General features: G+C 36.8%; 1 protein-coding gene across 1 annotated transcript in view; it reads left to right on the top strand.

The window, feature by feature from the left end:
• FGF10 (fibroblast growth factor 10) overlaps positions 1 to 9735 on the top strand; it is an 81369-nt gene extending 71634 nt beyond the window's left edge. The window contains exons 2-3 of the mRNA XM_019464312.2: positions 2643 to 2746; positions 6796 to 9735. Of these exons, the coding sequence (XP_019319857.2) occupies positions 2643 to 2746; positions 6796 to 6993 (302 nt within the window). The 3' untranslated portion in view covers positions 6994 to 9735. The remainder of the gene's footprint in view (positions 1 to 2642; positions 2747 to 6795) is intronic.
• The last annotated feature ends 4396 nt before the right edge of the window (positions 9736 to 14131 follow it).

The following is a 14131-nucleotide window of genomic DNA, read 5'->3' as shown; positions in this document are numbered from 1 at the left end:
TGTTCATTACCACAAAATTATCAGATTATAATTTGCTGGCATATGTTATACCATAAAAGTTCTTTTTCAGAATTTGAAAGACCCTTAAATCATCTAGTTCTTCCCACTTTGTATTTTGAAGCATAGTGAACCTTTTCACGCCAGTCTTAACTGGTTACAGAGTGGGGAAAATGGTTCATTGACTGAACGGATTCTTTCAATATCGAGATTCTATTTTGTGCAAAGCAGAAAAACCCAGGGGTTTCCAAGCTAAATATGATATATCATTGTCCAGTGCATGCTCAGAAGTGATTGGTCAAGGATTTGGTAACATTTGTCTCACGTTTCTCCTTTTGTCAACTCAGTCTGTTACTACAGATTAACCCCACTACATCTTGTTCACCTTCAAAAATCCTGCTTTACTCTTTGCTTCAATCTTTCATTCTAACAATTTCTAGTTACAAAAGCATATATAGGGAACATCTTGCAATTTACTGACAGTGCTTACCTGTTTCTTAGGCAAAGTAAATACTGGCCTAAATATTTTGCCCCAGAATTCAACCTCCTGCCTCACTCTGTATCTTCTGCTTGTGACATAAAATATATTAGATTCCCTTCCCTGATACTTAGACATTTTCCTCTGTGGCATGCCTATTAAAGACTATTATCTTGATGAGTCATTTTGTCAGATGGTTTTCCAACAGGATTCCCTTGAGACAATGGGAAAGAGAGGGGAGATATGATGGAGAGACAAGTAGTCAGAGATGGAGAGAAATAGTTTGAAAGCCAGAGCTTAGGTATTGGATCCATCATTATTGACCTGTGTCACCTCATCATCTTGTATCAGTTATATAATCTCATATCCTCTGGTTTGTTTCATCTGTAATTAAGAGCAATGCCCATCTTAGAGGAGTGTTGTGAGAATTAAAGAAATAAACTATAAGAAAATATTTTAAATATGCAAATAAGTGAGTGTATTTGTTTGTACCTTGAGGGCAACTAGCTGCATAAGGAAACAGGATACTAAAAATACAGATACGGTCTCCTTCACCCTTTGTAACCTATCCTTGGTTTGAGCTTGCCAACTGAGATTTATTTCACCCTACTATTGAGGGAGTGTGTTGTGTTAGGTCAGAGGCTTCCTACAAGATACATGGAAAGAATGATTCATTCATGGCATGTAGTCTAGCTCTCTGGTTTTGTCAACTTTGCAGTGGGGGAACTCAAACATTTCTATTGGCCTCCACATGGCTGGTCCACGTAGGACGGATGAGGAGGAAAGAAGGTATTCATGTCTTAAGAACAAGCCACTCTTTCCCTACGGGAAGGTATACGTATAAACATCCAATTTGTTGAGCACATTTAGAACGGCATTTCTTATGACAGTTGATACATAATAAATGATAACGTATAATCACCTTTCAGATTTTATGGGCTAAGCCAACGGGAATTTGTATGTTCTGTCCAGGATTTACACAGTTGGGTGAAGGAGGAGTTCCAAAATCTATTAAATGGGAGAGGAAATTTATTTTCTTTAATAATATTTAAGGAGGCACTAAAGCTCTAGCTGCAGGCAAGTTCTAATTATTTTATACGTACCAGCTCATTTATTCCTCACAACACGACTAGGAAGGAGGTACTATCATGTTGCCCATTTTACAAATGAAATGTAAACACAAGCGGTTCAGTGACTTCTCCTGTGGTCATTCACCAGTACATGTAAAGCCAGATTCAAACCCAGACACTCTGGATCCAGAAGCCTTTGCTATTCACCTGAGAAAGCTTTTCCGAGTTCTAGAATAAGAAGTAGTCTTAGCACCTGAGGGTTTCTTAACCTAAAATAGATTTGGGGTAAAATATCAAATGCTCTCCCTTTAGTTACCTACATACTTTTCAGAGAAAATTACCTTTAGATGCACCAACCAAAATATGTGTATGAGGAGAAAAGTTCTCTTGTCTATCAGTTACAAAAACCCTCAGCTTTCCATTCTTTTTAGGGGGGAAAAAGCCTTTAAAAATGCTGATGAATACTGGATATTCTCCCAACTCAGAGTAGTAATTTTGCTATTTTACAGATAATGTGGATGTTGGGATCAGTCTTTCTGTATCTCAGAATGTCAACACATTTTCCCAGACTGAATTTATCAGTTAAATGTAGCCAAGAGATTTAGTTTATCTGAGTATCCTACAACAGAGAAATAGTTTACCACTGTTTTTACAGATTGAGGTAAATCTGACATATTATTGACATATGCTATGGATTTAATTTAATACCATAGTACAGATGTGTGTTCTGATAAGTTTTTTGTGAAATCTAGGCTACGATAGAGTTGTTTCAATATTTATGGGGTTGAAAATGTAGAGTTAGCAAAGGAAGTATTTTAATTAAAACAACATTTTTCCTTATATGCTCAGAATAAAAATAGGGGAATTCTTTTAAAGACTTACTATTTTTTCAATATAACTCCTGGGTTTTTAGGCACATTGAAAGAGGTTTGGGTTTTTTTTTCCCCAGTTTTTTAAATCTACTAATTTTAGAATGATCAGAAATTAAAACTCAGTAGGTCTTCTGATTTTCTTTCTTTCACCTAAATTTATGCGACTCTTTAAGTTTAGCTATTGTTGTTTTTTTGTGTGTTTGTTTTTTCCATTGTATGGTTTAGGTATCCTGGAGATAACTTCAGTGGAAATCGGAGTTGTTGCCGTCAAAGCCATTAACAGCAACTATTATTTAGCCATGAACAAGAAGGGGAAACTCTATGGCTCAGTAAGTATTCTGCTTTAATTTTCCAAGTCCGCTGTAGTAAATCATTACCAGAGTTTTGGAATGTTTCCCTCAGACATTGAAGAGCTTTGTTATCATTCTATTGCTAGTAAATAGAGCCACAGTGGGCTGGTCACCAGAGTTTCAAGGGCTGGCAAAGCGGCTCTTGCAACTCTGTAATTTCCTCTGTTGTTCACCCATCAGTCTACCACACAAGCTGTTACTGGCATTCGTCAGTCTATGCTCTGAACTGTTAAAGGGTCAGACTCTCACGGAAGCATCTGGTCAGATTGGCACGGGTGCTGCAGACAACTTGGAGAAGAATCATTGAAAACAAAGATCTTAAATTAAGGAGGAAATCATATACTGTGTTTTAGAGCTGGTATTTTGTATTCTTTTAAAATATGAGACGGGGAGACAGATTAAGAAATTTACCATTTGTGTGCCGTGCAATCAACTCCAGATTTTTATTTATGTGGGTGACAATCATTAATTCAGTGATGGAGCTGGAATCCAGCCAATGCTTTGAGTACATATATCTCTGGTGTTTCATAGCAAGTATTAAGGCCTATGACTTCAAAATGTGTAAATAACCTTATTTTGTTGATTAGCATAAGGATGATGGTAGTGGCTGCCTACAGCCAGCAGGTCCCAAACTTCAGTATGCATCACAATCACCGGGAAGATTAAATCACATTTCTAGATTTTTTGATACACTAAAGCTGTGGTAAGTTCTAGGAATTTGCATTTCTTTTTCTTTTCTTTCTTTCTTTTCCTTCCTTCCTTCCTTCCTTTCTTTTGAGAGAGAGAGAGAAAGAGAGAGAGAGAACACAAGCAAACAAGCAGAGGACAGGAAAAGGAAGAGGGAGAGAGAGAGAATCTCAAGCAGATTCCACTCCCAGTGCAGAGCCTGATGCAGGGCTCAATCCCACAAACCGTGAGATCATGACCTAGCTGAAATCAAGAGTCAGACACTTAACCGACTGAACCACCCAGGCCCCTCAAGAAATGGATAATTCTTAAATGAACAGTGTCATCAAAATATTTACTACTTCTCTCATTTCCCCACTTTTTTCTTCTGTCCCAACACAGCTCATGTACTGTGCCTATGATGCTTCTTGAACTCTAAGATGTGTGAATTATTTTGTCCCATCTCTGTATCTAAAGTAGACGCCCACTTTCTAGCATAGCGCCCCCTTTTACTTATCTGCAATAGGATTCATCGGAAAAATCTCTCATTACTGTGTTTAGTGTTTACTATCTTCCCCCAATTTATTGTAAACTTCAATTGGGCAGGGTCTGCCTTGTCCTGCACTATACCCTCAGCACGCAGTCCATCCAGAGCACAAAGTCATCAATGCATAAACCTAACCACCTCTCCTAGCAGCTCATCCCATCGTAGGCTGTACTCTCCACTTTCAGCCCATTTCAGAAAGAAGTCCATTTTCTAACCACAGTGCATTTGGTTTGCAATTTTGCATTACCACCAGGAAGAGTAAAATATGATGGCTTCAAATTAAAGGAAAAATCTACTCAAACTGAATGTCCCTCTCAGGGTGGACTAGGACTAGGAATTTTGCACTGAAGGGTATGCCATCAAAAGTCATGAGGACATACCTAATATAATTCTGTATATCAGTGGCAATGCTTAAAAATTCTTGTCATCTGTTTTCAGGTGATCTCCATTGATGCCAGAAACCTTCTTGAAAATATTAGGCCAACACTCAGAGTGATTAGCTAAACCAGCTCTTTATTCTATTCTGTATTGAATATTTTCCTCTGTTCCCTTTTGGGAAATGTATGTCTCTCTTATATTCTCATTATTCCTTCTCTGAATAATGCATCTATGGTATTCTTGGTTTCCACATGACTGACAGAATTAGGTTAACTAGAAAATGGTGTTTAAATAAAACAGGCTCTCATCCAGCCTGATTTAAGGACCAAAGAAATTTATGAGGCATCCTGAGGAAGTTTAAAACCTTTCTCTAAACTACCAAAACCCTACTTTTGAGATCTTGCTCTAGCCTAGACTTTTTTTTTAACTTTAATACTGATGATTCGCCTAAATGCTATAAACACATAGATTCCTAGGTCCCTCCTCCAGAGATTCTGATATATTTGAGCTAAAGTGTAAATATTAAAAAACACTTGAGATTAGGAGTCTGCCACAGGTATACCTCACTTTAAGAGACATTGCTCTATAAATTTATATTGGGGAGACAAAATAACTACACATCCACTGCTCTTTTCTATATACAGCTCTGTTGCGAATATGAAGTCATCTCGGGGCACCTGGGTGGTTCAGTCAGCTAAGTGCATCCAACTCTTGATTTCGGCTCAGGTCATGATTTCGCAGCTTCATGGGTTTGAGCCCCGCGTTGGGCTCTGTGATGATGGCATGAAGCCTGCTTCGGATTCTCTGTCTCTCCATCTCTCTCTGCCCCTCCCCGACTTGCACTGTCTCTGTCTCTCTCAAAAGGAATAAATATACTTTAAAAAATAAAAATAAAAAAATAAAGTCATCCCAAAAACCTCAGTCCTCCCACAGTCTCTAAACTGCGCCCCCTTTATTAGAATGAATATAACTATGTTAAAAAATCATCTCTGCTTTGAAAGCCACATAGCTTTAGACAAACTAAGATGAATAAATGGGGAAAAAAACATAGGAAGGACTTAAATTCCTTTCTAATGCAGAATTTTTGTCACATTAAAATATTTACCTTAAATAATTTACCAATTTTCCTCTTACTTTCAACCAAATGAACCATTTGAATGTTACACTTCAATATTACTTTATAGAAGAGAAGCACATTGGATAAATAAATTCCAGGAAACAAAGCTTAAACTAGAAACATGAACATAATATATACCTGTTTGTGATGGCTCTGATAATGTTCAAAATTAGGATCTAGTTCACAGAAACCTGAATATTTAAACATACACACATTCAGGAGTTGAGAATTTAGTAACTTTTTTTTTTAATCCCGAGGTGAGAAAAACTGTTTGAACTGCCCAGCAGAGGCCAACGAAAGATGCCTATGATACCCTTGGCTTGAATTGGAAAAGGTAGAACCAGAAGAGCAAAAGCTCCAATTCTTGTGCTTCTTACCTGCTTTAGTGTGGGTGTAAGGGAAGAGGGACATTTCCAAAGCCAGAGTTTTGAGATTAGTGAGGTACCTCCTCTACATCAGTAACTCCGGAGTGAGACACTGGATCTATGGAATGAAGGAAAATCAATTCTTGTCCCAAAGACCCCTTAAAAACACATGGTCACCTGTAACAAAGCCAAAGGACTGTGACAACTGAGTGGAATTTCTGAGGGTCAAAGTCTCAGGTTTATACAATATACACAGTGATCAGTCACCATGTTTGCAATTTCTTTGATATGGTAATTCACAAAGCAAGGCATTTCATGTCCTAATTTTCAATCATTCCTAGAGCTCAGAGTAAAATCTGTTAAAATTCCAGGTTATGGAGAAATCTAGTATTTTTAAGAAAGGAAGGCATCCCTCCACCCCTCCCTGGCCTCTTGATTATCTAGATCTATTATGATTTTCCTATAAGATCTGTTTTCTTACCAACGTGGATGTATTTATTATGGATTTACAGGCAAAGTCTGCAAACTTGAGAAACACAGGTTTTTCTGTAATTCTATTTTTCCGATGAGACCCCATGGTCCTTACTCTGAAAACAGGATTGTAACACTATTGTTTGTCATTGGCTCTTCACAAATACCACCAGTAGAATCTTTGCTCTCGACAATCATTCTAGGCACTTAAACCATGTCATATTCAAAACACACTAGCTTTTTAAAGGGACCCTAATATGTTTATGATGATCAATTAAAATGAATCATGAGCCTTCAAACACAGAATCTGCTTTGTGGTTGAGTTTTACTCTTCTGTTGTTGATAATGTGCCTTAAGTGCACAACTTAGGTACAAATGGTAACAGCAAAGAAAGCTCTTGAACTGGAGTTCTCCGGATGGTTTGTGTCAAATGGAATGAAGTATCATCATCACAGAAATAAAAGATTCTATTTTTCACTTGCAGAAAGAATTTAACAATGACTGTAAGCTGAAGGAGAGGATAGAGGAAAACGGATACAATACGTATGCATCCTTTAACTGGCAGCACAATGGGAGGCAAATGTATGTGGCACTGAATGGAAAAGGAGCTCCCAGGAGAGGACAGAAAACACGAAGGAAAAACACCTCAGCTCATTTTCTTCCAATGGTGGTCCACTCATAGAGGAAGGAATGTTTGTGGATACAGCAGAACTAACAGCCCTTTCGCCAGGACTAGTCGGTATTCTTCATGAAGACAGTAGCTCAAAAGGCAAAGACACATTGCAGATGTCTGCCTGCTTGCAAGAAAGGAAGTCTTGGAAGGTTTTGTACTCACTGCTGACATATGATGTTCTTTTAATTAGTTCTGTGTCATGCCTTATAATCGAGATAATAGGCAGATTAAATGGGATGGAAGTTATTCCTAAGTGAACAACACTGTGGCTGGGTTTTTGGTTACGTTTTTGTTTATGTTCTTGTTTTTGAACCTCTGAGATAGAACTTAAAGGACATGGAACAATCTGTTGAATGATCTTCGGGAAAGTTATTTATGGAATACGAACTCGTATCAAAAACTTTCATTGCTCATTCAAGCCTAGTGATTCAATGAGCAGTAGGACACGCAAGCATTTACTGGAAAGCACTTGGGTCATATCATATGCACAACCAAAGGAGCTTTGGGCGTGGCATCACGGAAGAATTGGATAAGATTTAAAAATGTAAACATGTTAGCGTAAAACTGTTCTAACAAAACAAATAGTATGGTATGCTTGTGCATTCTGCCTTCATCCCTTTCTATTTCTTTCTAAGTTATTTATTTAATAGGATGTTAAATATCTTTTGGGGTTTTAAAGAGTATCCACAGCAGCTGCCCTCTGATTTACCTTTTCTTTTTCTTCAGCACACCCCATGCATGTTCATGACAAAGTGTTTTTAAAACTTGGCAAACACTTAAGACTAGGAGAGGAGCTAGGGAAGGAGGGTGAGAGCCCCATGTAGTATCAGTTAACTTAATATCACTTCTGCAACAAGAAGAATCAACAGTAAATATGACAGTGCTGGGGCATGGCTTGATGAGACATATCTGCCATCATTTAGAAAGAGCTATCACTCCTAAGGCTTCCTTTCATAAAAAATAGACCAGAACGCCAGATTCTTTTCTCTCAGTATATCCATGGGTCTCCAATACAAAAAGAAGGAAAATTGTGAAGTAAATTTTAGTAGCCTAGCCTCATTATTTGCTAATGATTTTTTGCCATGTCTCACAGTAGTAAGTGATGAAGAGGCTGTCTGCATATATAAGAACCCTTTGTAAGTCCCACATAGCACATCTCCCCCAAAGGAATTATCAAGGAATTTGAAGTGCAACCCTTCCAGGGGCTTAAACTGAGCAAATATATCCTGGTATATGTCTAATCACATACGGAAACCTGTTCCAGCTATATGGCCTAGTCATTACAAAACCAAATAAAACTTATTTTCTGTAAATTTAACGAGCTTTGGAAGATTCCATAATGTAACCGTATCAAAATTCATTTTGTTAGAGCAGGCATAGAAAACAATACATAGGAATATACCAGGCATCGTCACATTGTATTCCACTAAATAAACACATAAGCCTTATTTGCAGTGTCTGTAGTGATTTTAAAAGAAAAGTGTAGAAAAATACTATTTGTTTTAAATACTTTAAATCATAACTATAAGATTATATTGATGCTGCGGTTTTATCTTCATATTTCTTGTTTTGAAAAGGTCTGTTTATTTTTATTGTTCAGACACAGTATTTTGGTACAAGGGAAAGACTCACTAAATGTCTTTGTACTAAAGTTTAACCTCTAGAAAGGCTGGTGTTTTGTGATCCTCTCTTATAACTTCATTGTGTCGATACTTAACCAGCACTTCCAGTTAATCTGTTACTTAAGAATTAGTTTCATTAAGACATTTTCCCATAAAGTTATTCCATTACAGGTCTTTATTTTTTTCATTCCTTAAAAAAGTTGGAATTTCAAAAGATATGCATTTGAGGCAGAGTGTTTTGGCTTATAGCTAAAGTTGCATTTCAGAGCATTTGGCTTCCAACTTGCTTCTTGACAAATCAGATTCTAAAAATGTTTAATTTTTGTGGTTGGAATCTGTATGTTAAAATATAATTGGTAACTGAGTCTGAGAGTTGTAATGCAATGTATTGCTATCAGAACTAGATTATCTTTGTTCTTTTATTTTAAAATAATAATTGCACCTGACACATGAACACGGACCACCCAAAACCAAAATTAAACGTTTGGTAAGACAAATACAGTATTAGATGACTACACTAACAGCAAACAGGGCACAAACTGGATTCGTATTTCACATAGCCATTTAGATTACCAAGGAGACTATGTGTAAACAGGCATCATTATTGCACTCGAAACACTAAAACAGCTTCTAGCAAAATGTATCAAAGCTTGCAGAAGCCAAAAATAGAAAACATATCCCTCACCTCCCCCCCAACACACACACACACACACACACACACACACACACACACACACACACACAGATAAGAACAGAAACAGTATGGTAAGGAGTAAGGAGATTCTCCTGCATTTAAAAATGGCATCTTTGCTTGATAATTGAGACAGAATTCTGGTCCCCTCTGCAGCTGGATTGTGCTACTGAAGAAAAAGCAGTTCCAGTTCGGAATATGTTAAAAAGAAATCATCATGATTTGGGGAGCTCAGCCTCTGTGGGAAGTGTGGCCCCTGGCCATGATGTCAAAGTGTGTCAGCCACAAATGTATGTCCCCATCTGAGTGTTGGTTCGGAGAAGACTCCTCATAAAGATATAGAATCCCTTCCTCCTCCTACCTCCCAAAAGGCTGAACAGTGTATAGTATGTTACATTTAAGTAAATCAATAAAAATGCTGGGAAAGGAAAACAGAAATATTGTCCTTGTTTGTTTTATTAGCCTATACCTAACTATACCTGGGAATAGAAAGAGAGGCTCTAGTGTTCTATGCATGGCAGGATGTGGTTAAATGCCCCACAGTCCCAAACAACAACAAAAGAAAAACATCACTCAAACATTTGTAAGTTTTCTTTAATGTTTTACATGTGTGAGTCAGCTATCCTTACTCTAATAACAACCAAATGCTTTGGATTTTTCCTAAGTATTCAGGTCCACCTAATTTACACAGTGGATAAAGAAGGATGAATTGAAAACAAGGATGGCTTGTGAAACAATGAAAGACTTTTGGAGAAAAGCCAGGAGGCTGCAAAATCTGATTTCAAGGGGAGAGAATAGGCCAATGAATTTGATTTGAGAAGTAGAGACAGAAAAGCATATAATTATGCAAGGTGTGTCCAGGATCCAAGAAAAGTTATGGACACTATCTAAATTGGTCAGCATTAATACTGCACCGTTCCAATAATTTGGACATTGTTCCTTCAGGATTTATGATTATTCAGCAAAAATAAAATTTACCCTTTCCTTATCAGTGAAGGCATTAGCTATTCCAAACTTTGCTTAAAAAAGTTAACTGTAGGAAACCATGAAATACTTACAATACCTCGTGCATTAGAAGTAACCCATTTACATGCAAACAAATACCATGTTGAATAAGAATTCTTGTCTATTTCACTTGACAGAACTTTTCCAACTTAAAGCAGTAAGGAAAAAAGAGGAGTATTTTGGAAGCGTACTGGAAAGAAAAGGACAAGTCTGAGTTCCACTGGAACTGGGATATGAGGCAACTAAGCTCTGCCTCCTCACAGGCACTCATTTCCTCTTACCTCAGACTGGCTTTTTTTGCTGGGCTACTTACTGCTTGCCACCGATTTCCACCCTTCCAACTCTGAAACCGCAAATCTCTTTTTCTCGAGATCTCCAAGTGCAAATATACTAGGTGTGACTGTTACTGGCCAGGTGTGGAGAGCATCACAACCTCTAGAGCAAACCGTCTGGCATGCGGACTGGCCAAGTGTCAAGCACATGACCACAGAGCTGCAAGGTGCAGCTTCTGCCCACAACTGGAAGTAATGAAGAACAGTGTACCAAGGAAAGGGCAAAGTGCTGCACAGATGCAAAACCCAAAACGGTTCTTAGTTATATCAGTGAGACCACTGACCTAATCATGTATCTCTTTTTAAAACATAGATCTTTTAATCTTATATTTTTCACTAATTCTAATTAGCCTTCATCTAATTTGTTCAAATCAGAGGCATCTCAAGATTGTTTTTCTTTTATGCATCTTTTATAATGGAAAGATTATATTTGTTTTGCTTTGTTCTAAAGCCAAGAGAAGGACCCTGAATGTAGCCAGGATCACTGTAATTTTGTAAACTTTACGGAATAATAACAGATGAACGAAAGTTTTCACTAAATCAAAAGGTAATTCTTCTACTCAATACCAATCTCTATCATAATAACAAGAAAAGTTATTTAACTCAAGAGTATATCCCAGTATTTTCAAGTCTATCAACATGTAGAAAAAAATTGCAACTCAAATGCCATTCGTTATTTAAAATATGGAATAAAAAGGAGAGAAAAATAAAAAAACCTGCTTTATATCTTTTACTACGTCTTTTATACATTCACTATGAGCCAAAGGAAAACCTTATAACATGCATTTCTCTCTTTTGCTGATTAGGATAAAACACAGAATGTCCTTGCAAGGGACTAATCTACTGAAAAACACCTTTACAAACACTATGTATTCATTAAAATGGAATAATCATGATCAAACTAATGAGATCAAAGGAACTGGTCTCATTCCTAAGTGGCTATTAATGAATATTCCCATGTGGCTGCTCCGTGATAGCAGCTAAGGGCAACAATTCCATACTCAAAGAGAAAAGCCATATGTCAACCATATATGCATGTGGCACGTATTATCTTACACATTTTTATTATCCCCCATAAAAGAGCCTATATTCATTTTTTAATACAGGCCATTGCATCCTCTAGAGATGAGCACAGGCAAATGAAGAATCAAAACATCCCATGTTCCTCATTACAACTGTAAATTGAACATATGCCTTCGTACAACTTAGGCAGTGACCCCAGCTACAGAGTAACCAACAACAGTCAGGTCTTAACCCTCCTAAGGGTTTGTTTTTAATTACCTTATATTCATCCTAAATGACTAAATAATCTTACAATTTTCTAAATTAGTTATCATTTCTGTGCTCAATTTAAGCTGCTGACAATGCAAAGATTCCTAGGTCTTTCAAGGAGCAGTAAATTAAAATCAGTGTTTCATAGGTATTATTTAAAAAAAACAACAACAACAAAGACTGCCCTTTATGGTTACAGCAGACATTCAGGTGAGAGGTCACTTATCAATTCAACATTAAAAATGTTTTAACATCTGCTATTTAAACACCAGACTTTTCAATATCCATTTTTTTTCAGTGACATGATCAATATATTCAGACACTAATAGTATTTCAGCCAATATCTGTAAAACTGATATGAGAAAAAAATCTGTATTTAGGGAGCTTTGCAACTAACAAAACACTGAAAAATGGTATTGCAAATAAGCAAAGATACAAATGATATCTTATTTACTTTCCTAATAAATTGATATTAAATGTAAAATGCATTGTATCCTCATGCAGGAAACAAATGAAATTTAACAATATTTAATAATATTTTTTAAGTCAGATTACATAATGTTCCTTCTCATCCTACCCCAGGGAAGTTTTGCATTCCATCCTCTAAAATCTCCTAACAAACACTCAAATCCCCACATTTCAACTGCAACATTTTCTCTCTTTCCTCATTTTTAACTCCAGGTGATATCAAATAGCTATGTGAAATCGACTTCCTTATTAGACTCACAAGAAAAGACAGACTTTATTTACACCCATACCTACCTTCAGCTGCTTCAAACAAGTAAAGACTCCACAATAATAATGTTAGTAGAGATTGTTGGAGGCCTCTAATATTGAGTGCTTGGAATTGTTACATTCTCCTTTCTGGTCATTATTATTCCTATTTCTCTCTATGGTTATAAATATTCCCTAGTGATAAAAATTAGTGGTTCCTAATCATTTAAATTACTCATCTCTACTTTTAAGAATAAAAGAAAAACAATTTAAACATAGGACCTACTAGGGGCTGTAGTCCTAACTGCCAGTATTTTAGGATATAGTCCTATTAAATAAATGGGTGGTGGGTACTAAGGAGGGCACCTGTGTTGAGCACTGGGTGTTATATGTAAGTCATGAATCACTAAAACTAGAGTGGACCTCTAACCTAGCATGACTTGTGTCCTGATAAAAACAGGAAACTTGGACACAGACACACACTCAGGGAGAACACCATACAAACGCAAAGACAGGGACTGGGTGATGAGTCTATAAGCCAGGCAACACCAACAATTGCCAGTAAACCACCAAAAGCTCTTCACTCTCACAGGCGTTAGAAGGAACCAACCCTCCCAATGCCTTGATTTCAGACTTCTAGCATTCAGCCAAGTGAGACAATGAAATTCTGTTGTTTAATCCACCAAGTTTATAATACTTTGTTACAGTAGCTCTAGGAAACTAATACAGAGTCCATAACTTAAGACCCACAGAAATCAGTTAGGAGGATGTTTGACACATTGGGAATCATAATGCTTTCATGTCAGTACATAGAATTGTTTGACATCAACCGTCATATCAAACAACCTGTAACACACTCCTAAGCCATGTCCCTGAGAAGTCCAATGTACAGTTTTGCTCAATAAATCTATACTTATGCCATAGATTTTTGGAGTGTCCCCACAATCATGTCATACTTTCCCCACAAATTTTGTGGTTTCTCAATGACCCCAAATATGATAGATTCAAAAAACTACACTTGACCCAAATCTCAAAATGGTAGTTAGGTGAATTTGATATAACCAGAAAATTTAGTGGGAAACAGACATACTTTGGGGAGTTCTAATTTTTTTTTAAATCTTGACCTTCTTTGTTTACTAGAGGAACAACAAAAAACAATCAAATTAGTACGTACAAATATAAATCTACATATGGTAGCCTCCACTAATTTCTGACAATTTTATGAATTAGCATCTCCATTATTTTATGCAAAATATTTACAATAGACTACAACGAAGACGTGACAATAACATAATGGAATTGGCTAATATATTAAAATTTATACGTCTAATGAATATTGCTCACTTCAGAGAATATTAGGAGACCATATTTATAATATTCTTCATCCTAGAAATCAAATGTTCTCAGCTCCTACCTCCTTTTCAAAGCACTGATTTGATGCCGGGGACTTTCTGTTCCATCCCATCCATAGTAGTTTATACCAAAGATGGGCACCTGTGCTCACACTCATT

This window comes from Panthera pardus, unplaced genomic scaffold (genome assembly GCF_024362965.1).
Source record: "Panthera pardus isolate Hobbes unplaced genomic scaffold, ASM2436296v1 HiC_scaffold_2, whole genome shotgun sequence".
Taxonomy (NCBI): Eukaryota; Metazoa; Chordata; class Mammalia; order Carnivora; family Felidae; genus Panthera; species Panthera pardus.
The sequence above is the reverse complement of the archived record's forward strand: the minus strand, read 5'-3'. Positions and strand labels throughout refer to the sequence as shown.